The 26,599-nt window shown below is 45.4% G+C and overlaps 1 protein-coding gene across 1 annotated transcript; it reads right to left on the bottom strand.

Annotated features, from left to right (window-relative positions):
- Positions 1–22,479: 22,479 nt before the first annotated feature.
- LOC141172960 (zonadhesin-like) lies at positions 22,480–26,122 on the bottom strand. The gene is made up of 4 exons (XM_073657576.1): positions 25,870–26,122; positions 24,389–24,455; positions 24,223–24,261; positions 22,480–23,172 (listed from the first exon to the last, which is right to left on the bottom strand). The coding sequence occupies exons 2-4, from the start codon at positions 24,423–24,425 to the stop codon at positions 22,799–22,801; spliced, it is 450 nt and encodes a 149-aa protein (XP_073513677.1). The 5' UTR covers positions 24,426–24,455; positions 25,870–26,122; the 3' UTR covers positions 22,480–22,798.
- Between the last annotated feature and the right edge of the window lie 477 nt (positions 26,123–26,599).

Genomic DNA, 26,599 nt, shown 5'->3' with positions numbered 1-26,599 from the left:
TTATTCCTCAGGTGGACAGGTCTACAAAAATGGGGCTGTACCAGAAAGCCCTTGTTGCGCAAATATTAAAAAACTTCCCATCTGAAAACGCTGGCGGCGGAGGACACACTTCGTTGGACAACCAAGGAGTACACGCGAGAGAGACACAACTCCAATCCAGCAGAGGCAGGGGAACACTGTCAACGTTCTGGGAGAGTTTTCTCAGCCACTCCCATCGCACAGGCCCTGAGGCGTGGGGTACTCTCACAAGGAGTGCAAAGTTTGGGAAGATGCTGAGGGAGTACCTGGCCAACCATACCAACGTCCTCCGTGATTCCACTGTCTCTTATAATTATTGGGTATCCAAGCTGGATACGTGGAATGAGCTGGCTCTCTATGCCTTGGAGGTCCTGGCCTGCCCTGCCGCCAGCGTTTTATCAGAGCGGGTTTTTAGTGCCGCTGGTTGAATTATAACTGATAAGCGCATCCGCCTGTCAACTGAAAATGCTGACAGGCTGACTCTTATAAAAATGAACAAGGGCTGTATTGGGCCAGACTTCTCAACACCATCGAATGATAACAGCGTAACATAAACTCAAATCCAGTGCCTTTTCTTGGGAGGTGTATTCCAATGCACCTTTTCACACCCACACATGGGTATATGCATCCTGATTTTGTCTATGTGCTCTTGTCCTACTCCTTCTCCTCATCCTCCACCACCATATCACCAGGGTGACCGTGGTCCGTGATGCAACACTCACCTAATTTTTTTAAAGTGTGTTTATGATGCCAGTAAAAAAAAAAATTTTATACAGTATGTTCATGTATACCCTCCAGGGGTAAATGTTTGTCAGCCCATACACTTAGTGCATGGGCATTACAAGTATAGGAGACCCGCTCCTTTCTAATGGGAACATTTTTTTATGAGGCCCTCCTCCACGTCTCTTCCAAGGGTCATTGAAGTGCCTCCAAATTTTTGGCAGCCCTTGCATTCATTGCATAGGCCAACACTATGGGAGACTCTCTCCTTTCTAATGGGAATTTGTCGTTACTGTGGACCTGCTCTATGTGTCTTTAAATTCTTACTGGGGTTTTTCCTAAAATTGGTCAGCCGTTGGACTCACTGCATACCCTATAACTGTATAGCAGACCCTCTCCTTTATAATGGGAACATGTCGTACCTTGTTACTGTGACCTTGCTCTATGTGTCTTTAAATTCTTAGTGGGGTTTTTCCTAAAATTTTTTCAGCCGTTGGGCTCACTGCATACCCTATAACTGTATAGCAGACTCTCTCCTTTCTAAATGGAATTTGTCGTTACTGTGGCCCTGATCTATGTCTCTTTAAATTCTTGGTGGGGTTTTTCCAAAATTTTGGCAGCCCTTGCAGTCACATCATGGGCATTACCATCCGCTCCTTTATAATGGGAATTTTTTTTTACTGAGACCCTCCTCTATGTCTCTTCAAAGGGGTATTGGGTTTCGTCCAAACTTTTGGCAGCCCTTGCAGTCACTGGATACGCAATAACAGTATAGGAGACCCACTTTTTAATAATGAGAACAACAAAGCATCGCCATCAGATGGCTTTCTAACAATAGCGAGGGCCGAATGCTGGCCTTTTAAGAATAGTAAGGGCCGTCTGATGTCCCTATTAAAATAGGCTTTATGACTTTCAGCGTTCTTCCATCATAAATAAAACAGGATGTGTCTGATGATGTGTCACACACCACATTGCCAGATAAGGTTGTAAAATGTTAAAATGACATTTCCTGGTGAATGCATTTGTCTTGGTTGAAAGCAATGCAAAAGTGCAAAAACGCTACGTGTGAACATAGCCCAAGTTGTGGAGGAGTATTTTTGTTTTGGGTTATTTATTTTGCCTTTTATACAAGTCATTACCCTGGAAAGGATGTTCCTTAACATATTTCCCAGGAAAATTCATTTTGGTTTCGTTTTTGTTTGTTTTATTATGAGTCCGTAAAAGTGGCGTAATACTCTGACCACGTTGCTGACAGCAGTGATCTGGGAGTCAGAGATGCTTCCAGGGGTCTTCCCCATGCTGTTCCCATGTCATTTGAGCACTGTTCCCATCGATTTGGGCAATTTTTAGGCCCTCTGCAGACCGCCGGGGGGAGCCGCTTGAAAAATGCTTGAGTTTCCCATAGACTTACATTGGGCTTGCTGCTCGGGTCGAGCACACGAGCATTCCAATTTGCTCGACCCGAGCAACGAGTACCCGAGCATTTTAGTGCTCGCTCATCACTATTGTTTTATTCTTTAAACTACTGACAACATGTCTCCGAAATTCAATGCTAAAATGTTGTATTTATTTGCAGCAAATGAGAAATCGTCAAAATAATAAAAAGGAAACAGAGAACCAGAGAACCAGTGCTGTCAGACCTCAAATACTGCAAAGAAAACAAGTTCTTATTCATTTAGAAACAACAATACTCATGTTTTAACTCAGGAAGAGTTCAGAAATCAATATTTGGTGGAATAACCATGATTTTTAATCACAGCTCTCATTCGTCTTGGCATGCTTTCCACCAGTCCGTCACACTGCTTTTGGGTGACTTTATGCCTGGCACAAAAATGTAAGCAGTTCTTCTTTGTTTGATAGCTTGTGACTATCCATCTTCCTCTTGATTACATTGCAGAGGTTTTCAATGGGGTACAGGTCTGGAGATTTGGCTGGACATAACAGGGTCTTGATGTGGTGCTCCTTCATCCAAACATTGATTGACCTAGCTGTGTGGCATGGGTATTGTCCTGCTGGAAAAACCAGTCCTCAGAGTTGGGGAACATTGCCTGAGCAGAAGGAAGCAAGTGTTTTTCAAGGATAACCTTGTATGCGGTTTGATTCATATGTCCTTCGCAAAGGTTTACCCTTCCCAATTCCAGCCTTGCTGAAGCATCCCCAGATCATCCCCGATCCGCCACCAAATTTCACAGTGGGTGCAAGACTCTGTGGCTTGTATGCCTCTCCAGGTCTCCGTCTAACCATTAGGCGACAAGGTGTTGGGCAAAGCTGAAAATTAGACTCATCAGAGAAGATTACCTTACTCCAGTCCTCTATGGTCCAATCCTTATGGTCTTTGGCAATCTTCAGCCTAGCTCTCCTTTGCTTCTCATTGATGAAAGGCTTTTTTCTATTTTTACATGACTTGAGGCCTGCTCTAGGAGCCTGTTACCAACTGTTCTTGCCGTGCACTTCACCTCAGCTGCCATTTGCCATTCCTTTTGTAGGTCACTTGATGTCATCCTGTGGTTCCTGCATGACATTCGAATAAGATGACGGTCATCCCAGTCAGTGGAGAGTAGCTTTCGCCCTCTGCCAGTCTGTAGCTTTGTTGTCCCCAATGTCTGATGCTTGACCTTGTTGTAATGGACTGCCATCTTCAAAATTTTAAGGATGGAGGCAACATGACACTCACTGTATCCCTCTGCTTGTAAAGCTAGAATTGAGCCCTTCTTTTCCTCACTCAAGACTTTTCTTTTCAACTCCTTTGGCATGGTTACAAGTTATTTTTTCATTGAAATTACTTTTGGGCTATTCCTAGCACTTGTTTTGCCATCCAGCTAGTCCTATTGCAAGAGGATTGTGAAGACCACAGCAGTGTTTTTATACTTTCCCTCGTTACATAAGATTTGGTTCAGGTGATCACCTAATCAGAAGCACATTAAGTAGAATGAGGTGTACTTTGGTTGGAATTCAACTGATACTGGAATGGAATGGCTGTGAGACATGTAGAGATGGTGATTTTTAGAAAACTGTGCAGTGGTCTATTAATTTTTGCCAGAGCTGTATATATATTCAGAAGGAAAAATGTATCCAACAATAACAGGATCAAGGACATCAGCAAAAGCTTTTCAGGGCACTGTGGGTCAGAAATGTACAAAGAAGATAGGGGTTCAGGGCAAATGGTTGGGTTTTTCCTTCCAGGGCTGATCTCTCTATGGTGGGGCTTTTCCTTCCAGGGCTGATCACTCTATGGCGTGTCTTTCCCTTCCAGGGCTGATCTCTCTATGGTGGGGCTTTTTCTTTCAAGACTGATTTCACTATGCTGGGTCTTTTCCATCCAGGGCTGATCTCTTTGTGTTGGGTCTTTTCCATCCAGGGCTGATCTCTCTATGTTGGGGCTTTACAATCCAAGGCTGATCTCTCTATGGTGTGGCTTTTTCATCCATGGCTGATCACACTATGGAGAGGTTTTTCTTTCCAGGGCTGATCTTTCTTTGGTGGGGCTTTTCCATTGAGGGCTGATCTCTCTATGATGGGGCTTTTTCATGCAGGGCTGATCTCTTTATGTTGGGGCTTTTCCTTCAATAGCTGATCTCGCTGAGGTGAGCTTTTCCTTCCAAGGCTGATCTCTCTATGGTGGGCTTTTCCATCTGTGACGATACAGCGTAAAATCTTAATTATGCCAGACATACTTTCTGATGGCAAGAGCAGTATGCCTTTATTTTTATGTTGACTATTTAACCTGTGTTTTTCTTTAGTTGATTAACACAGACCAATATTTGTATAACCCTGAATGTTGAATTCTATTCATTTGGAAAAAATCATGTTTACTATGCTAATGACAAATTGTACTAAAAGTCAGCTAGATGTTTATTTACAAGAGCCCCTGTGATACCAACTATGTATATTTATCAGTTCAAACAATGAGACCTGTTGAGCCATGCACCTTTACCTCTTACCTCTGACTGATGACCTTATACAGATGTAAATATAAACAGATATGTCTGTAGTGCTAGTAGCAGAATCAAAGAGCATTAGAAAGGCTTTACAAGGAGAATGAGAGACATCATTCAAGAGAGTAGATGGATTGCATGGCATTACCCAAAGAGACACAGATTTGAATTCTATATGATTCTAGCCTAAGGGTATTGGCCCTGACTGGAAAGATACAGATCTGCTGCATTAAACATCAGGGAGACCATGGATACATTTTGGTGAGACCAGGTAGGGATGAGGAAGTCACCTGGCCCCATGGATATGCTGTTTGGGGTTGCCAGGAGGGACCCACTGGTCACCTGGAACCCATGGAGACATTTGGAGAGGCCAGATTGGGACCCACCAGTCATCTGGCCGCATGGAAACTCTCAGAGAGGCCAAGTTGGGACCCACGGGTCTCCTGGTCTTGTAACTTGATGGACTGCTAGTTTCCTAAGCTTGCCACTACCTTCTCTCTTTGGGGGCCCACCAGAAACTGGGGACCACTGCATGAGGTAGTCGGCCATGGAAGTCTCCAAAGTTGCGGCTGTTCTATCCCAGGCGGGCAGAGAAGGAAGGGTGAGACTGGTGAGTGTTATGATCTGCTACAGGGACTAAGGAAAGACAGGAGAACTGTCCCTACAATAGAACTAAACTAGATCCCTACGATGTAACGGGGAACCTGATCCTGCGATCAGACCCGCTAAAGTCCTCGGCTAGTCTGAACGAAGACCTATAGATGTGAGGGAGGGATCCCAACAAGAACTAGGGACTGGGATAAGTTTGGACACCTCCTAGCAGAAATAGTAGCAGTCAAAGACAAACACACAACAAAAAGCATAGAGGTCAGAAGACCTAGCAAAACTAACAGAGAACGGCAACAGAGCACCAAGCTAGCTCAAGAGTAGTAAATACAATGAAGTCCAGCAAGACCAGGAGGGCGGAGCCGAATTAAATAGGCAAAAATGGTCATGTGACCAGCAAACTAAAAAAAACCTAACAGGAGAGTTCTAACAGTACCCCCTCTTCTAAGAGGATCCTCTGGATCCCCTAGGCCCAGGCTTACCAGGAAACCTCCTGTGAAACGCTCTGACAAGTCTGGAAGCAGAAACATCATCCGCCCTCACCCATGAGTTATCCTCAGGTCCGAAACCCTTCCAAGCGACGAGATACTGCAAACTCCCTCTATACCATCTAGAATTTAGGATGCGGGAAATTTCATATTCCCCGTCCTCCACCACCGGAGGAACAGTGGCAGAGGCGTCACCATCAGACACATCAGCTTTTTTCAACAGAGAAGCATGAAACACTGGGTTAATCTTCCAGGACGTAGGAACCTCCAACCTAACAGCAGATTGGTTAACTATCTGAAGCACCTTAAAGGGCCCTACGAACTTGGGACCCAATTTTTTAGAAGGAATCCTCAATCGCAGATTCTTAGAGGACAACCAAACCATGTCACCAACAGCAAACAAAACCTCTTGCCGTTTCCTATCAAAGTACCTCTTAGATTTTTTGTTAGCCTCCTGAAGATTACCACGCACATCCGTCCAAACTCTCTCCAAATCACCGGAAAAACTCTCCTCCTCAGGCACAAACAACCTCCCATGGGGAGTGTTAGAGGGGGCATTCTCCTGAGCTTTAAGAATCTCATCCTCCAAAACGGAGTCCAAAGCAGCAATCACAACACCTTCTTGTAAAATGCTCTCCTCTTCCTCCTCAACACCGACCATGGGAGAAAAGCTGCGAGACAAAGCATCCGCTTTAACATTCTTGGTACCCGGGATGTAAGTAACGGAAAAATTAAACCGCGAGAAAAAAAGTGCCCACCTAGCCTGACGGGCATTCAAGCGCTTGGCAGCATCAAGATAGATCAGATTTTTATGATCAGTGAAAACCTGAATGGGAAATTCAGCACCTTCCAAGAGGTGACGCCAGTGTTCAAATGCGAGTTTAATCGCCAGCAATTCCCGATTACCAATATCGTAATTAAGTTCAGTCTCAGAAAATTTTTTTGAAAAAAAGGCACAGGGATGTACTCCATCCTTGTTTTCCTGAGACAACACCGCACCGACCCCCACCGAAGAAGCATCAACCTCAACCAAAAACGGCTTAGTCACATCAGGCTGCATAAGGATGGGAGCACAGGTGAACCTCTCCTTTAGAAACACAAAAGCTTCAATGGCCTCAGAAGTCCACTGAACAGCATTAGCACCTTTCCTGGTGAGATCGGTCAGCGGTTTGATAATAATAGAAACATTTTTTATGAATTTTCTGTAATAATTGGTGAAACCCAAAAACCTCTGTATCGATTTCAAACCAATAGGCCTAGGCCATTCCTGCACAGCTTGAACTTTAACCGGGTCCATCTCAAAACCTTCACTGGAGATAATGTAGCCCAAAAAACTAATTCTCTGTACAGCGAACTCACATATCTCCAGCTTAGCAAAAAGCGAATTGTCCATTAATAACTGTAATACCTCACGTACGCTCCGCCAATGAGACTCCAGATCAGGCGAATAAATCAGACAGACGTACCTTTGGTTCCACAAAATGTGCTCCAGAACAGCTACTCACGTGTTGTTGGAGCTTGACCACCTCCAGAGAGAGTCCCTGCAAGCATTGAGCCAAATCTTGAACCGAGACCATGATGGAAAACTGGAGGTCTTTCCTTAGAGAAAATTTTTTTTTTTTTTTCTTTTAGGGCTGGACTTACTGTTATGATCTGCTACAGGGACTAAGGAAAGACAGGAGAACTGTCCCTACAATAGAACTAAACTAGATCCCTACGATGTAACGGGGAACCTGATCCTGCGATCAGACCCGCTAAAGTCCTCGGCTAGTCTGAACGAAGACCTATAGATGTGAGGGAGGGATCCCTACAAGAACTAGGGACTGGGATAAGTTTGGACACCTCCTAGCAGAAATAGTAGCAGTCAAAGACAAACACACAACAAAAAGCATAGAGGTCAGAAGACCTAGCAAAACTAACAGAGAACGGCAACAGAGCACCAAGCTAGCTCAAGAGTAGTAAATACAATGAAGTCCAGCAAGACCAGGAGGGCGGAGCCGGATTAAATAGGCAAAAATGGTCATGTGACCAGCAAACTAAAAAAAACCTAACAGGAGAGTTCTAACAGTGAGACTGTGTAATGTTGTATCATCTTGGGTATTTTCTGGGACTGTTCTGCGTGTTTATTGTCCACTTTGTGGTTCAATAAAGTATTGCCACAATGTTTTACCCTCACCCAGCATTGTTTGAGTAGCGTTACGCCCACAGAAGACCCCGGGTCTTCACACCATCCAATGCCGATCTGTCTATGTTGGGGCTTTTCCATCCAATGCCAATCTCTTGTGTTGGGGCTTTTCCATCCTGGGATGATCTCTCTATGTTGGGGCTTTACAATCCAAGGCTGATCTCTCTATGGTGTGGCTTTTTCATCCATGGCTGATCTCACTATGGAGAGGTTTTTCTTTCCAGGGCTGATCTTTCTATTGTGGGGCTTTTCCATTGAGGGCTGATCTCTCTATGTTGGGGCTTTTTCATGCAGGGCTGATCTCTTTATGTTGGGGCTTTTCCTTCAATAGCTGATCTCGCTGAGGTGAGCTTTTCCTTCCAAGGCTGATCTCTCTATGGTGGGCTTTTCCATCTGTGACGATACAGCGTAAAATCTTAATTATGCCAGACATACTTTCTGATGGCAAGAGCAGTATGCCTTTATTTTTATGTTGACTATTTAACCTGTGTTTTTCTTTAGTTGATTAACACAGACCAATATTTGTATAACCCTGAATGTTGAATTCTATTCATTTGGAAACAATCATGTTTACTAAGCTAATGACAAATTGTACTAAAAGTCAGCTAGATGTTTATTTACAAGAGCCCCTGTGCTACCAACTATGTATATTTATCAGTTCAAACAATGAGACCTGGTGAGCCATGCACCTTTACCTCTTATCTCTGACTGATGACCTTATACAGATGTAAATATAAACAGGTATGTCTGTAGTGCTAGTATCAGAATCAAAGAGCATTAGAAAGGCTTTACAAGGAGAATGAGAGACATCATTCAAGAGAGTAGATGGATTGCATGGCATTACCCAAAGAGACACAGATTTGAATTCTATATGATTCTAGCCTAAGGGTATTGGCCCTGACTGGAAAGATACGGATCTGCTGCATTATACATCAGGGAGACCATGGATACATTTTGGTGAGACCAGGTTGGGATGAGGAAGTCACCTGGCCCCATGGATATGTTGTTTGGGGTTGCCAGGAGGGACCCACTGGTCGCCTGGAACCCATGGAGACATTTGGAGAGGCCAAGTTGGGACCCACGGGTCTCCTGGTCTTGTAACTTGATGGACTGCTAGCTTCCTAAGCTTGCCACTACCTTCTTTCTTTGGGGGCCCACCAGAAACTGGGGGCCACTGGATGAGGTAGTCGGCCATGGAAGTCTCCAAAGTTGCAGCTGTTCTATCCCAGGCGAGCAGAGAAGGAAGGGTGAGACTGGTGAGACTGTGTAATGTTGTATCATCTTGGGTATTTTCTGGGACTGTTCTGCGTGTTTATTGTCCACTTTGTGGTTCAATAAAGTATTGCCACAATGTTTTACCCTCACCCAGCATTGTTTGAGTAGCGTTACGCCCACAGAAGACCCCGGGTCTTCACACCATCCAATGCCGATCTCTCTATGTTGGGGCTTTTCCATCCAATGCCAATCTCGCTATGTTGGGGCTTTTCCATCCAGGGATGATCTCTCCACAGCAAGGCTTTTCCTTCAAGGGCTGATCTTGCTATTGTGGGGATTTTCCTTCCAGGTCTGATGTCTCTATGTTGGGGCTTTGTGAGGATTTTCCTCTAAGGCAGATCTCTCTATTTTGGGCTTCTCCTTCAGGGCTGATTTTCCTATGTTAAGGCTTTTTCTTCCAGGGCTTATTTCTCTATATTGTGGCTTTTCCATAAAGGGCTGATCTCTCTGTGGTGGGGTTTTTCGTTCCAGGGCTGATCTACCTATGGTGCTCTTTTCCTTTCAAGGCTGATCTCTCTTTGGTGGGACTTTTCCATCCCTTATATTTCCTCACAATGCAGCTTATTAGTGATGAGCAAGCACTAAAATGCTCAGGTACTCGTTGCTCGGGTCGAGCAAATTGGAATGCTCGGATGCTCGACCCGAGCAACGAGCCCAATGTAAGTCTATGGGAAACCCGAGCATTTTTCAAGCGGCTCCCCCTGGTGGTCTGCAGAGGGCATAAAAATTGCCCAAATCGATGGGAACAGTGCTCAAATGACATGGGAACAGCATGGGGAAGACCCCTGGAAGCATTTCTGACTCCCAGATCACTGCTGTCAACAATGTTGTCAGAGTATTATGCCACTTTTACGGACTCACAATAAAACATACAAAAACAAAAACAAAATGGATTTTCCTGGGAGATATATTAAAGAACATCCTTTTCAGGGTAATGACTTGTATATAAGGGAAAATAAATAACCAAAACCAAAAATACTCCTCCACACCTTGGGCTATGTTCACACGTAGCGTTTTTTATGCATTTTTGCACTTTTGCATTGCTTTCAACCAAGACCAATGCATTCACCAGGAATTGTCATTTTAACATTTTACAACCTTACCTGGCCATGTGGTGTGTGACACATCATCAGATACATGCATACAGTGCTGAAAAGACATGGGAACAGCATGGGGAAGACCTCTGGAAGCATTTCTGACTACCAGGTCACTGACTAAAAGTGAGCCCATCATAAGTGATCCTTGGTGCATGCGAAGATGCCTCCCGCCATGCACCTGTCATTGTAGACTTGCAACAATCACCGTCCACGTCCTTGTCCCAGTGCAGCGTTCAGTTGTCCCTACCCCATTCCTTGGAATGCAAGCACAAGTATGCAGCCAGCCCATCACCTACAGGATGCAATACTATCCTGCCAATTTTTGACAGCTGCTTGCACTTGAAATGTGGCCTTTTAGGCTCATGGAGGCGGAAGCTGTTCATAACCTCATGCCGGTGGCGGCCAGGTGTCCATACTCGGTCCCCAGCCGCCGCTGTTTCTCCCGGTGTCGTCTCCGCCTTCCACAAGCACGGGTCCCACAACATTACCCGTGCCCTCCCCAGTGCACTTACTGGAAAGGACCGCCTAACCACAAACACGTGGACAGGTGAATGTGGCTAGGGATGGAACGGAGCCAGTCCCCAGCTTTTTTTGCTGAGTTGTATTTCACCACAGCCATATTCTTTAGCTTGGTGAAAGGACTTGGGAAACCATATCTACCCAGCTGTCATTTCTCCCAGGAAGTCCTCTAAAGCTGCTTTCATTTGAAATGTGACCTTTTTGGCTCATAGAGGCAGAAGCATTTCATAACCTCATGCCGGTGGCGGCCGGGTGTCCATACTCGGTCCCCAACCGCCACTATTTCTCCCGGTATCGTCTCCGCCTTCCACAAGCACGGATCCCACAACATTGCCCGTACCCTCCCCAGTGCACTTACTGGGAAGGACCGCCTAACCACAAACACGTGGACCGGTAAATGTGGCCAGGGACGGTACGGAGCCAGTCCACAGCTTTTTATGCTGAGAGTTGTATTTAGCTTGGTGAGAGGACTGGTGTAGAGGGAAACCGTATCTACCCTGGGTGTCATTTCTCCCAGGAAGTACTCTAATGCAGCTTGTTGAAGAAGCAATGGCAGCCCGTCCAACATCAACTCACACTAGTCGGTGGTGCTTTGACACACAAACATCTTTCTGTGCGTATTTAATTTCATGAATACAGAGTTGGACAATGGCCTGATCTGCAATGCGGTTTAAGAAATAACATAAGCATGTCCGATCCACATTAGAAAAGCAGCCATAGAGTTTCCGGGAACCATCCCCCACACTTTTCTTAGCCAGGGCTGCTTCTCGGCAGGGTTGGACGGGCCAACCAGAGAACCAGAGACTCCTCCGGTGGGCCCTGGCTTACACTTCAGGAGACTTCATAGTGCCTAGGTGAGGCCATGATGATGATAGAGGTCACCATCTGCTTAGTTTTCTGTTACTTAGAATGCAAGTGCAAGTATGCATCCAGCCACCCACCCACTGGCCGCAAAACTAAACTGACAGATTTCTGGGCAGCTGCTTGCACTTGAAATGTGGCCTTTTAGCCTCGTGGAGGCGGAAGCTGTCCACAATCTTATGGCGGCGGCGACCAGGTATCCACATTCAGTCCCCAGCTGCCATTATTTTTCCCAGTATCGTCTCTGCCTTCCACAAGCACGGGTCCCACAGCATTACCCGTGCCTTCCCCAGTGCACTTACTGGGAAGGACTTCCTAACCACATTCACGTGGACAGGTGAATGTGGCCAGGGATGGTACGGAGCCAGTCCACAGCTTTTTTTGCTGAGTTGTATTTCACCACAGCCATATTCTTTAGATTGGTGAAAGGACTTGGGAAACCATATCTACCCAGTTGTCATTTCTCCCAGGAAGTCCTCTAAAGCTGCTTTCACTTGAAATGTGACCTTTTAGGATCGTGGAGGCGGAAGCTTTTCATAACCTCATGCCGGCGGCGGCCGGGTGTCCATACTCGGTCCCTAGCTGCCACTATTTCTCCCGGTATCGTATCCGCCTTCCACAAGCATGGGTCCCACAACATTACCCGTGCCCTCCCCAGTGCACTTACTGGGAAGGATCGCCTAACCACAAACAAGTGGACAGGTGAATGTGGCCAGGGACGGTACGGAGTCAGTCCACAGCTTTTTTTGCTGAGAGTTGTATTTAGCTCGGTGAAAGGACTGGCATAGAGAGAAACCTTATCTACTCCGGCTGTCATTTCTCCATCACCAGGTTCCTCCCATTGTCACACACGACCATGCCTGGCTGTCTGTTCAGCGGTGAGAGCCACAGATCAGGCTGGTGTGTTACAGCTTTCAACAACTCTGCAGCGCTGGGCGGTTTGTCAATTAAGCATTAAGCATATTATCTTCAGCACAGCCTGTTGCTGCTTGTCCAAGGCAGTGCTGCAGTGCTGTCAGCTTGTGACTGATGTGGTAATTTTGGAGATGGAGGAGGAGGTGCAGTAGCTGAACAATGTGATTACATTGAGGTTAAATTGGTGACGCTGTTTTTTATCCTAAAGAAAGATCCTATTGTTTTGTTTTTTTTATGTTATTTTTTAAGACAAATGCATTCACTGGGAAATGTCATTTTAACATTCTACAACCTTATCTGGCATTGTGGTGTGTGACACATCATCAGACACATCCTGCATTATTTATGATGGAGGGACTCTGAAAGTCATAAAGTCTATTTTTATAGGGACATCAGACGGCCCTTACTATTCTTAAAAGGCCAGCAGTCTGCCCTCGCTATTATTAGAGAGCCATCAGCCGGCTATGCTTTGTTGTTCCCATTATTAACAAGTGGGTCTCCAATACTGTTATTGCGTATCCAGTGACTGCAAGGGCTGCCAAAAATTTGAACGCAACCCAATACCCCTTTGAAGAGACATAGAGGAGGGTCTCAGTAACAAAATTGTTCCCATTATAAGGGTGCGGGTCTCCAATTGTGGTAATTCCCATGCTGTGACTGCAAGGGCTGCCAAAATTTTGGAAAAACCCCACTAAGAATTTAATAACACATAGAGCAGGGACACAGTAACAAGGTACGACATGTTCCCGTTACAAAGGAGTGGGTCTGCTATACAGTTATAGGGTATGTAGTGAGTCCAACGGCTGACCAATTTTAGGAAAAACCCCACTAAGAATTTAAAGGCACATAGAGCAGGGCCACAGTAATGACAAATTCCCCCTAAGAAAGGAGAGGGTCTGCTGTACAGTTATAGGGTATGCAATGAGTTCAACAGCTGACCAAATTAAATTTAGGAAAAACCCCACTAACAATTTAAAGACACACAGAGCAGGGCCACAGTAACTGCAAATTCCCATTAGAAAGGAGAGAGTCTCCCATAGTGTTGGCCTATGCAGTGAATGCAAGGGCTGCCAAAAATTTGGATGCACTTCAATGCCCCTTGGAAGAGACGTGGAGGAGGGCTTCATAAAAAAATGTTCCCATGAGAAAGGAGTGGGCCTTCTATACTTGTAATGCCCATGCACTAAGTGAATGGGCTGACAAACATTTACCCCTGGGGGGTCTACATGAACATACTGTATACATTTTTTTTTTACTGGCAGCATAAACACCCTTTAATAAATTATGTGGGTGTTGCATCACAGACCACGGTCATCCTGGTGATATGGTGGTGGAGGATGAGGAGAAGGAAGAGGACGAGAGCAAATAGACAAAATCAGGAAGCGTATACCCATGCGTGGGTGTGAAAAGGTGCATGGGATACTCCTCCCAAGAAAAGACACTGGATTTGAGTTTATGTTACGCTGCTATCATTCGGTGGTGTTGAGAAGTCTGGCCCAATCTAGCCCTTGTTCATTTTTATAAGAGTCAGCCTGTCAGCATTTTCAGTTGACAGGTGGATGCGCTTATCAGTTATAATTCCACCAACGGCACTAAAACCTGCTCTGATAAAACGCTGGTGGCAGGGCAGGCCAGGACCTCCAAGGCATAGAGAGCCAGTTCATTCCACGTATCCAGCTTGAATACCCAATAATTATAAGGCACAGCTTAATCACGGAGGATGTTGGTACGATCGGCTAGGTACTCCCTCAGCATCTTCCCAAATTTTGCACTCCTTGTGAGAGTACCCCACACCTCAGGGCTTGTGCGATGGAAGGGGCTGAGAAAACTCTCCCAGAACTTTGACAGTGTATGCCTGCCTCTGCTGGATTGGAGTTGTGTCTCTCTCGCCTGTACTCCTTGGTTGTCCAAAGAAGTGTGCCCTCTGCCACCAGTGTTTTCAGATGGGAATTTCTTTAATAGTTCCGCAACAAGGGCCTTCTGGTACTGCCCCATTTTTGAAGACCTGTCCGCCTCAGGAATAAGAGATATAAAATTCTCCTTGTCGCGTGGGTCTTGAGGTGTCACCAACCAGTAATGACTGTCACCCAAAGTTTTGAGAACGCGAGGGTCATGGGAAAGGCAGCGTAACATAAACTCAGCCATGCATGCCAGACTACTAACAGGCTAGACTTCCGTGTCCTCACCAAGAGGATGACTAACCATGCTCTCCTCCTCGTCTCTGTCCTCTGGCCATCCACGCTAAACAGACGGTATGACAGCTGTGCAGGTAGTACCATCTATAGTGCATGAAACTAGCTTCTGTCCTTCCTCCTCCTCCTCTTCCTCATTGTCACCCTATCCATGTTGGGATGAGATGAGGCTTGGCTGTGTGTAATCACCCTGTATGGTTCCTTGCTCCATCTCATCGTGCTCCGCCTGCAATGCATTCTCTTTGATTGTGAGCAGAGAGCGTTTCAGAAGACAGAGAAGCAGGATGGTGACGCTAATTATGGCTTCATCGCCGCTCACCATCTTGGTGGAGTCCTCAAAGTTTTGGAGGATGGTACATATGTCTGACATCCACGTCCACTCCTGAGGTCTTATGTGTGGAGTCTGAGCTGAATATCGATGGCCTTGTTGATGGTTGTACTCAACAACTGCCCTCTTCTGCTCACAAATCCTTCCCAACATCTGCAGTGTAGATTACCAACACATGGGGACATCAGACACCAGTTTGTGAGCCGGAAGCTGTAAACGTTGCTGAAACACGGCAAGGGAGGCGGAAGCAGCAGCTGACTTTCTAAAATGGGCACACAGGCGGAGTACTTTAACACGCAGATCTGGCAGCTCCAGGAAGGATTTGAAAAACTGCTGAACCATGAGGTTAAGCACATGGGCCAGGCATGGTACGTGTGTGAGCTCGCCTCGCCTCAGAGCCGCCACCAGGTTCCGTCCATTGTCACACATGACCATGCCTGGCTCTAGGTTCAGCCGTGTGAGCCACAGATCTGCTTGCTCTTATAGAGCTGTCCACAACTCTTCAGCATTGTGTGGTTTGTCAAGTAAGCATATTAGCTTCAGCACAGCCTGTTGCCGCTTGGCCGAGGCAGTGCTGCAGTGCTTCCTGCTTGTGACTGATGTGGTCATTTCAGAAATGGAGGCTGAAGAGGAGTAGGAGGCTGAGGAGGATGAGGTGCAGGAGCTGTAGACTGCGGGGGCAACCCTGATTGACCTAGGGCCCGCAATCCTTGTCGTCGGGAGGATGTTTCGTCCCAAGGTCCGACTGGGTCCCAACTTCCACAATGTTAACCCAATGTGCCGTCAGCGAGATGTACTGTCCCATGTGTGCCCTGCCAGGTTTAATAAGTGGGATTTCTTGCCTTATAAATGGGGTTGGGACCATCAGTTGTGTTGTGCAGAAGTCTGGTGGATACATAGCTGATAATCCTACTGAATAGACTGTTAGAATTTGTATTATGGCAAGAAAAAAGCAGCTAAGTAAAGAAAAATGAGTGGCCATCATTACTTTAAGAAATGAAGGTCAGTCAGTGCAAAAAATTGGGAAAACTTTGAAAGTGTCCCCAAGTGCAGTTGCAAAAACCATCAAGCGCTACAAAGAAACTGGCTCACATGAGGACCGGCCCAGGAAAGGAAGACCAAGAGTCACCTCTGCTTCTGAGGATAAGTTTATCTGAGTCACCAGCCTCAGAAATCGCAGGTTAACAGCAGCTCAGATTAGAGACCAGGTCAATGCCACACAGAGTTCTAGCAGCAGACACATCTCTTCACAACTGTTAAGAGGAGACTTTGTGCAGCTAGCCTTCTTGGTAAAATAGCTACTAGGAAACCACTGTTAAGGACAGGCAACAAGCAAAAGAGACTTGTTTGGGCTTAAGAACACAAGGAATGGACATTAGACCAGTGGAAATCTGTGCTTTGGTCTGATGAGTCCAAATTTGAGATCTTTGGTTCCAACTACCGTGTCTTTGTGCGACACAGAAAAGGTGAACAAATGGACTCTACATGCCTGGTTCCCACCGTGAAGCATGGAGGAGGAGGTGTGATGGTGTCGGGGTGCTTTGCTGGTGACACTGTTCTGGATTTATTCAAAATTGAAGGCATACTTAACCAGCATGGCTACCACAGCATCTTGCAGCGGCATGCTATTCCATCCGGTTTGCGTTTAGTTGGACCATCATTTATTTTTCAACAGGACAATGACCCCAAACACACCTTCAGGCTGTGTAAGGGCCATTTGACCAAGAAGTAGAGTGATGGGGTGCTACGCCAGATGACCTGGCCTCCACAGTCACCAGACCTGAACCCAATCGAGATGGTTTGGGGTGAGCTGGAGTGAAGGCAAAAGGGCCAACAAGTGCTAAGTGTGGCGCCCTGCTGCGCACTGGTGCCACAGATCCCAGAAGGGTGCATGGATGGACTTCTCCACAAGAGGCCCTCACACATTCACACACCTCCACCCTATCACCTCAGACCAGCAGAGGGAGCCCATCAGGGACATATCAAGGAGGTACGTCAGTTCCTGGGACTGGTCGGGTATTACCGGAAATTTGTAAAAGACTACACCAAGAAGGCAGCGCCTTTGCAATATCTCCTGGTAGGACAGTCCAACAGAGGCAAAAACCCCCCTTCCAGTAGGGTAAAGAACAGACTGAGTCCTTTGCAGTGATGAAAGAGATCCTGACTGGTGAAGAAATCCTTGCCTACCCTGACTACAGCCAACCTTTCCTGCTGTACACTGATGCCAGCAATGAGGGACTAGGAGCTGTGTTGAGTCAGAAGCAGTATGGCAAAGGGAAGGTGATTGCCTATGCCAGCAAGAAGCTTTGTCCTACCGATAGGAATCCAGAAAACTATAGCTCCTTCAAGTTGGAGTTCCTGGCCTTGGTCTGGGCCATCACTGAACGATTCAAGCACTACCTGGCCTCCACTAAGTTCACGGCCTATACTGACAACAACCCCTTGACGCATCTAGAGACAACCAAGTTGGGAGCAATGGAACAGCGTTGGATGGCCCGACTGTCAAACTATCAGTTCACCATCAAGTACCGGGCAGGCCACAAGAACGCCGATTCCCTATCCAGAATGCCTCACCAGTCGGACACTAAAGAAGAAGTGGATGACCTGGAGGAGATTGAGCTACCTGCCTTCCACAGAAATGGGATGTCCACGAGCAGCGCACCTCCAGGAGGTATCGTGGTAAGACACTAAACCCTTTACCTCATCACAGTTGGAAGGAGACCCAGGACAGCGACCCGGTTGTCAGCCGTATCAAAGAACTGATAACCCAGGAAGGTTCCTCCCTGTAGAAGGACATTCCTCCCCAAGCCAAGCAACTGTGGAATGAGAGAAGCCGGCTGTTCATCTATAGAGAGAAGCTGTGCCGAAAGGTATGTCAATCCTAGGACCCATGATATAGTATGGCAGATCGTAGTGCCCAGGACAGACATCCAGATGGTGTTGGGGGCTGGAAGAAGCTGGAAACCCTCCTGAAGAGTCGGTTTTATTGGGTTGGAATGCGGAGTTCCATAGAGAGGTGGTGCCAGGATTGTGGACCCTGTAGCCTCAGAAGAAAAGACTACAGCAGCCAGAAAGTACCCTTCAGTCCATCAAGACAACCCAGCCCCTGGAGATCGTCGCTCTGGATCACGTCAACCTGTCACCCAGCAAGTCAGGATACTCCTATGCCCTGACCATGGTAGATCACTATTCCTGGTTCCTGGTGGTAGCCCCTGTCAAGGATCTGACGGCAGAAACTGCAGCAAGGACATTTCAAGCATACTTCTTCAGGCCCCATGGATACCTGGATAAAGTGCTGACGGATCAAGGCCCTGCCTTTGAAGCCGAGCTGTTCAAAGAGTTTTGCCATCTGTACGGGTGTAAGAAGATCCGGACTACACCGTACCACCCCCAAACCAATGGGTTATATGAAAAGATGAATAACATAGTCATCGACCTGTTGAAGACCTTACCTCTAGAAGAAAGAAACCAGTGGCCAGACAAACTACCTGACCTGGTAGATCTGTATAATCACATACCTGTGAGTTCCACCAATTGTACTCCAGCGTACCTCATGAGAGCAAGACCCGGAAAATTGCCCATGGACCTGGAGCTTGGAGTGGTGGAGCCAGAAGCAGATATGTCCACTGAAGACTGGGATACGACTCGACTGGAGCAGTACAAGAGAGTACAGGCCTGTGTCAAAGACAGTCTAAATAGGGTGAGAGATAAGCAGGAAGCACAGTACAACAAGAGTGCACCAGCCAAACCCTTGACACCTGGAGAAGTTGTGCTGAAGCGAAAGAGAAGAAACCACAAGCTTGACGATCAGTGGGAAAGAGAACCTTACACTGTGTTGAATTCCAGATTCGACAATAGGAAAACCTGTCTAATTAGCAAAGACGGAGGAAGAACAACTGCAATGGTATTGAGACACCATCTGAAGTTGTGCCCAAGTCTGTTGAAGCCCCAGGAGGAAGTGCCTCTCACCGTACCGGAGGAGCCTAAAGAAGAAGTACTCCATACTGTCTTAGGAGATTTCCCGGCAAATTGGCCTCAACTAGGTGGAGCTGTAATAATACCTGTGATACACTTATACCAACAGCCAGAAGACCCTCCACTGCAAGTAAGACCTGTAAGCACCCCAGAAGAGCCTGCTCAGGAAGAATCCCCGGAAGAACGATCACTGGCTGAAGAAAAGCAAGAAGGCCCAGCCAATGGTATACTTGCCAGTCCCGTAGAGAGGTTAAGGCCGTTTTGCAGTCCACCAACACATAGAGCTGATAGAGTGGAAAATAGCGCAAGCATCCATACTACATGCATCCCAGTACTACGTCGGTCATCGCGTAGCACAAAAGGCCAGACCCCTGTCAGGTATAGGGACTAAATAGAGAAACACTGACAGTATAAATAGTTACCCCTTAGGGTATGTTCTTGTAATAATTTCATGCATTTATTTATTGATTTATTTTGCCTTGTTAATGGACAATTTATGTGACATGGACACTTCTCATTGCATTTAGTTACTCGTAAGGGTATATATATAAAGGACTCGGTAGCTGAGGACTGTGAGCAGCCCAAAAAACTGTCATGTACATAGTTGCACTCCCTGGAGTGCCTTTTAAGCGACCTCAGAACAAAAACCTGTTTGGCGTGGCAGAAGTCGTGGTCCGACGCCGGATCACCTGTGCCCTGCAGCCACGCCCAGGGCCTACGTGGAGGGTTTACGGACAGGTCCCTCAAGCTACCTTTGCACTTTAACCAGTGAGAGGGATACCCTGATGGGATCTCACTGGAACTGATTTGAGAAACTCTGAAGATACTTTATATTATTGTATTATAATGTTACCTGTAACGTTAAAGAAAAGTGCCTCCCATAAAGGGAAGAAATGTTATTGTTTAACCTGTTTGGAGAAAAATGCTTCAGTCCAGGAGTACTGAGCTTTACTAGGGGGGGATGTGGCGCCCTGCTGCGCACTGGTGCCACAGAACCCAGAAGGGTGCATGGATGGACTTCTCCACAAGAGGCCCTCACACATTCACACACCTCCACCCTACCACCTCAGACAAGCAGAGGGAGCCGGTCAGGGACATATATATACTGGAGGGAGGAGTTAGGCAGTCAGTTGAGTGGAGTTGAGTTCCTGCTCAGACGCAAAGAGGGACAGAGCTGAGAGTTGAGCAGAGAGCGTGCTGGCGCTCAGAGAGCAGCGAAGAGCAGCATGCCTGCTGCGGTGCTTAGGCGAGCCAAGGCCTACAGCATGTGTAAAGCCTAGTGAGGGCCCTGAGAAGGAAGAAGTAGCGAGGGGGCAGAGGAGCATGCCAGGCTCACCCCGAGATATATACCAGACACTGGGTCCACGCCTACGGGGTCCCTTTATACCCAGTAGGGACCACCGGAACCCCTGGAGGACTACAGGTCCCAGGTTTACCAAACGCTGACTACAGTACCAGGGCTAGGAGTCAAGGAGGCCCCAGCGACCAGGGAGAGTTATCTCCAAGAGAAGGCCCTACCACCAGGTCAGCAGGTGCAAGAAAGAGAGAGACAGTAACCAAGCTAGGCCTAGCTCCAGGCAGGTCAGAAGCTTAGCGAGTAAAGCCACGAATCAGGAGGCCCTATACCCGCTCACTGGGGAGAGTCCAAAAGTGCACCCTTCGTCCGGAGTACCCTGGACCGTGCCTGCATCATCACCAGTAAAGGTACTGAAGCTTACCCCCATGTGAGTGTCCGTCTTTCCTCCGGGACCGTCCTGACATCTCTCATCAGCATCCACCATCTACCCCTACACTGCCCTGAGGCCCGCTCCACCTGTGGGGAGCCGTCCTAACAAAGCTGCCCAAACACCTGCCTCAGAGGACTGCCGCAGCGCTGGTAATCCTTACCAGACACCACAGGTGGCGTCACGAACTTATTACAAACGCTATAAATCCCCTATAAATATCCACTTTTAATGACCACCCAGGGTCACGGACCGGGTCACCGCCACTGTGACATCACCCCCAGCATCTACCGGCCCGGCACCGGGTACCCCACGGCCCAGGGGGCGCGTCACTAAGCATCTCTGGGAACTCCTTCAAGATTGTTGGAAGAGCATTTCCGGTCACTACCACTTGGAGCTCATCAAGAGAATGCCAAGAGTGTGCAAAGCAGTCATCAAAGCAAAAGGTGGCTACTTTGAAGAACCTAGAATATAAGACATATTTTCAGTTGTTTCACACTTTTTTGTTAAGTATATAATTCCACATGTGTTAATTCATAGTTTTGATGCCTTCAGTGTGAATGTACAATTTTCATAGTCATGAAAATACAGAAAACTCTTTAAATGAGAAGGTGTGTCCAAACTTTTGGTCTGTACTGTATGTGATCCGTGTGATAGAGAAAACAGTGTTTTAAATACCTGGCCTGTAGGTAAGTAGTTTGAACAGCAAACTGCTGTGAATTGCTTCACTGACACACTGAAAGAAATTTTTAATGGAGGCCAGAAATGGCAGTATTTTCTGACAACGTATATGTGACCCATTTGATGGAGAAAACAGTTTTAAATAACTGGATTTCTAGCGCTGTAATATGGAAAGGACCTGGCTGTATTCTGCAGTGCCAACAAGCAAATGGCGCAGAAAAACGGTGTTCTCTGGATTGCTTTTTAAGCAAATAATGAGGGTTAAGATCCAAAAAAAGTATTCCTGGCCCCTGAGACCTGGGCCTTTGTATAGAAATATCTAACAGCAGCAGAAGGCAGAATTGGAATGGAGCCTCTTGTGCTATATGCACTGTAGTCTGCTATATACCCTGCCTGCCTATATACACTGCCTGCCTGATATGGTTTTTCTCCCTACACTACCTAATATACAAGCAAATCTCTCCCTAGCTCAGCAGCAGCTCTCCCTACACTGTCTGATCCGGAGTGACTGTGACGAGCATGACGGCGCCAGGTCTGATGTAGACCTGATGACGCTGTGCGGCCAGCCAATCACTGTAATGCCCACAACCAACATGGCTACGGCATTACAGTGAGTGGCAGGCAATCCCTGCATGTTCATTGGCTCTCTAAAGAGCGCCAAACATGCAGGGAGGGGACCCGAGCTCCCGCCGAGCAACCTGGAAATACTCGGCGAGCGCCGATCATCTCGAGCAGTGAGATGCTTAGGTGAGCACCGAGCAGTAGCGAGCATGCTCGCTCATCACTACAGCTTATCTTAAGTCCTCCATCATGAAAAACACAAATGTAATGGGGCCCATTGGGACTGGACTCCCTCGCTCCAATGGCTCAGTTAAGCCCTCATTGGGATATCGCTATTATATATATGTAACATTGTGTTACATACATTTTATTACTGAATTAATTAGAAGACACATGACATATTTATATAAACGTTTATTGTTAATCTTCAATTGGTATTTGAAAAACAAATATTGCATAAAAAATTATGGATTTTGTAAATATTCTGCACATTGTAGTTTACAATCTTATACTAATCAGATAAGGAGGTCTCATGGATTAGAAAGAAAGGGTCTACTCCTTTTAAGAAACAGTGCCACTCTTATCCAGCGGCTTCGTCTGGTATTGCAGCTCGACTTAAATGGCGCAGAATAGTCTATAGATGGGATAGCTGCTGTAAAGTACTTAAATTCTTTTTCGGGCTGATAATCAAGATAAGTCCATTTGTGGCCAGGCATTTTTAATGGAAATGAATCTTGGGGCACTTGGTCTTCTTCACGCATCGTGGTTCGATTTCATTTGACAGAACATAGTCTGGGATACATACACAACGTGGCATGCATTTTTCACTGGGCTGATATTTGATTCCAAGGGTTTCGCAGGTCTCCTGGGGAGTCTTGGTACATTGCATAAAAGTCATGTATTGTGGACAGTTGACCTTACAGGAAGATATAGGAACGCAGTTGTCAGAATTTTCAGACTCCAAGACATATCCTTCTATGCAGTGACACTGAGAGGTGCAGGATTTCTTACAAGATGTAGCATTGAGGTTGTCACACGCATTGTAGCAGAGGGGTTTACAGTCGAAGATGTTGTTTCTTGGACACCGAATACCTAGGGGAGGATAAACCAATAATTGTTTACAAAATGAAGCCAATGGCAGTAGAAACTGAAGACAAGTTATTGTGAAGACTTGAAAACATAGGATGGGTCTCGTGAAGTCAACCAATATTTCATAGATCCTATTAGTGCTTATGTACTGGGTCTTGAGAAATCAACCCATATTTCATAGATCCTATTAGGGCGTATGTACAATATACAGGAGATCCCTCAATTGCTATTCCTCGATATAAGCTAGAATAAGGAGTATAACCAACTCCTACTCTTGAAAACCAAGCCTATCCAATAAATAACCAGTATGTAGCACCAAATTTCTCCTATAGGGGATATGTGTGGCTAAATGTACTATACTTTCCCTCAGAAATACTAGTAGATCACCCAAAGTATCTGTAGCCAAATACAAGGAGATCAGAAGATTGTTGAGCTGACCTCAACTAATGAAGAGTCGAGAAACCCTTAAGAATGTCCAACCAGAAAATCTTTTATTATACAGAGGATTTTTCCCTGGTTTCTAAGCTGGTTTTCCAGGAATATTGATGACCTTGATCCTTGCATAGGTTGCTAATATCAGATCAAGTCCTGGTTCATCTCCAATAAGTGGACACTTTTGGTGCAGCCCAGCCCCTTCAATCTGGAGTTGGACCTCCAATGTTCTGATTTTGATTACCTAACTTTAGGAAACCCCTCATAAAACTGCATGAAGGTATTATGGTATTAGAGATGGACGTCAAGTCCTGGAAGGTGTAATCCAAAGTTATAATGGCAGCATTGCAGAAATGCTCTAGTGTAGATACTTGAAGAGACCTCAGCCGAGCTTATTTTTATGTTAGTACTTTTTTTCTAAAACTGAACAATTATATTAAGGGAAAATATAAGGAAAACATAGAAAACAATTTCTAAGATTGCAGAAGCAAGATGAAAATTAAATAAATATATTATTAATAAAATTATCAATTCCATTTTTGGGCACAATGTCCCTGACACATTCAATCGTTGGCTTCATAAGAACGTTCGGTGCTGTTGGATTACATGGTGATCACTTACTTTCAGCTGTACTCTGCTCAATCAGACACAACAAACAAACTGAAAAAAAACAAGAAAAATAATGTTAATGCAAAACAGTAATTCTGATATACATGAAACATAATGAGGGAAGGGTGGGAAGTCACTTTACAGTAATTGTGTATTATTTGGCTATTCGACGACTCACCTGCCACCATAAGCCCCAGGAGTTTCCAAGAAGCCATCTTTGATTTGTTCTTGATTTACACCAAATGCTGGAGAGGAAATACAGAGATTGAAAGCAAAATTACAAAAATAAGGGAGGAAAATAGAGGTAGAACAAGAGGAAAAAGTCAACGGAACTGAAGCAGTAGAAGAAGTGGACTGTGAGGGGAGAAAAAGGAGAATAAGAGGAGGAAATAGAGAACAAGAAGGAAAGAGAATAAGAAGAGGGAGGAGGAAAAGAGGAGAATGGAGAAAAAGAAGAGGCAAATGAGTGGAGAGAAGAATGAGGAAAAGAGAAAAAAGGAGGAGATCAGGAGGGATAAAAAATGATCAGATACAAGAAAAGAAGAGGGACAAGAGAAGAATGAGAAGGAAAGTAAGGAAGAGCAGCAAGAAAAAAAATTGGAGATGAGTGGAAGAGGAGGAAAAATAGAATAAAGAGTATTTCCTTACATTCTCTGGTTGAACTTGAGTCTTTTTCAACCATATTTTGTAACTATATAAAAGAGTAAAAATAGAGAGAGGGGAAAGATGGAGGAAGATAGAGAGAATAAAGAAGGAGAAGGAAGAGCAAAAATTGAAGACAGTGGAAGATAAAAAGGGAGAACACGGAGAAGAAAAGAAAAGAGGGAAGAAATTAGGAGAAGAAAGGGAAAGAAGGGAAGGAGGAGGAAGATGATGCAGAAAAGAAGGAAAGAGGACAGGGAGAAAAGAGGAGAAGAGTAGTAAATAGCAAATTTTGAAGAGAAGAAAAGGAAGAAAGAGAAGTGGGTAGTGGTGGGTGAAACAGGTATGTACAAACGAGAAATAGACTATGGAGAGGAGGGGAGAGGATGAAGAAAGAGAAGAAAGGAAAAGAGAGACTGAGCGGAGCTAAAAGTATGTGAAGGAAAAACAGAAAAAAGGAGAAAAAGGCAGGAAAAGGAAGAAATGGAAAACAAGCAGAAAATAAAGGAGAAAAGCAAAGGATTGGGAAAAAAATGAGAGAAAAGAAGAGGAAATAAACATAGAAGAGGAAGAAGGAGAAAAAATAGGATGATGATAAGAAAAATGAGAAAAATTGATGAGAAAGAGGATGGGAAAGGAGGAAAAAAAAGAAAAATTAAGAAAAAAGAAAATAAGGAGAAAAAGTGAATGATAGAAAAAAACAAAAAGATGAAGAAGATGAAAAAACTGAGAAAAGGAAATCAAGAATAAGGGGAAGAGCAAATAGAAATTAAAAAGGAGATAGGTAATAAGAAAAAGGAAGACAACAATTGCGATGAAAAAGAAAAGGAGAAGGTAAACAAGAAAGAATAAAGAGAAGGTAGAAAAGTTGATGCAGGATGAGAAGGAAAGAAAGTGAAAGTGAATGAGAGGAGGTGACACACACTACCTGCAAGCTGCAGGTTTCAGGAAGAGCAGAGACAAAGCACAAGATCAGTAACAGTAAATGAGGCGACTATGTGATGAGTGAGATCTTACCTGGCAGGAGATGGTCTGGTGAGGAGCCTCACTGCTGTGTCTTATATAGGAGTCGGCCATAGGGAATATACAGTAGGTCACAGATTGCAATAGTGTAACATTAGGTGAGGACTTGTTGCTTCATCTGTGACATGAGTCATTATCGTAGAAGACGATCACACAAGTTACATTGTTTGTGTTCTTCCCAATGTTTGTATTAATTCAGAACCTTCCGGAACAGCGATGTCCATGACAAGTTCTTCCTGTCAGCTCTCACGGCCAGATGTTGTAATAGAGACGAGATGTTGTAATAGGAACTGATGAAGGTCGTCATCTGATATTGGGTAACTTTTATTATAATGGGTTTCGGTGGATTTTTCCAGCTTATATAGAAGTTAAACATATTTATAAGGCATCCATCTTTTTCATACTCCCTTATAGTTGTTGGAGGGATTTGAATCACTTGAATAATCCATCAGATTCCAAGGATTTTTCAAGTGGATGAATATCTAAAAAAAGATTTCACTGGCAAAGCTTTGTATTTTCCAGTTATCTTCCAAGTTTTCCCCAAGGACGGCCACTCTCTTCTTGAAAAAGTCTGCAGATGAAGGGAAAGTTTTACAACCTGTTTTTCTACTTCTCTGAAGGTAAATCTGTGTAGCTGTGATGGTATCCAGGTGTACAAGTGCAGATAAGAATAGTATCAAGTATTCATCTGTACCTGCACACAAGGAATCTAGCACAGGCATAG

This window comes from Phyllobates terribilis, unplaced genomic scaffold (genome assembly GCF_046119375.1).
Source record: "Phyllobates terribilis strain yellow unplaced genomic scaffold, ASM4611937v1 Scaffold_12__6_contigs__length_324123572, whole genome shotgun sequence".
Classification (NCBI taxonomy): Eukaryota; Metazoa; Chordata; class Amphibia; order Anura; family Dendrobatidae; genus Phyllobates; species Phyllobates terribilis.
The sequence above is the reverse complement of the archived record's forward strand: the minus strand, read 5'-3'. Positions and strand labels throughout refer to the sequence as shown.

Bases quoted from the DNA above. Each gene is read 5' to 3' on its own strand.
- LOC141172960 (XM_073657576.1), bottom strand. From the start codon at position 24,425: ATGGCTTCTTGGAAACTCCTGGGGCTTATGGTGGCAG. The intron at 24,262-24,388 runs GTGAGTCGTCGA...GTTTTTTTTCAG, and splicing joins CCTGGGGCTTATGGTGGCAG to TTTGTTTGTTGTGTCTGATT. The intron at 23,173-24,222 runs GTAAGTGATCAC...ATCCTCCCCTAG, and splicing joins TGAGCAGAGTACAGCTGAAA to GTATTCGGTGTCCAAGAAAC.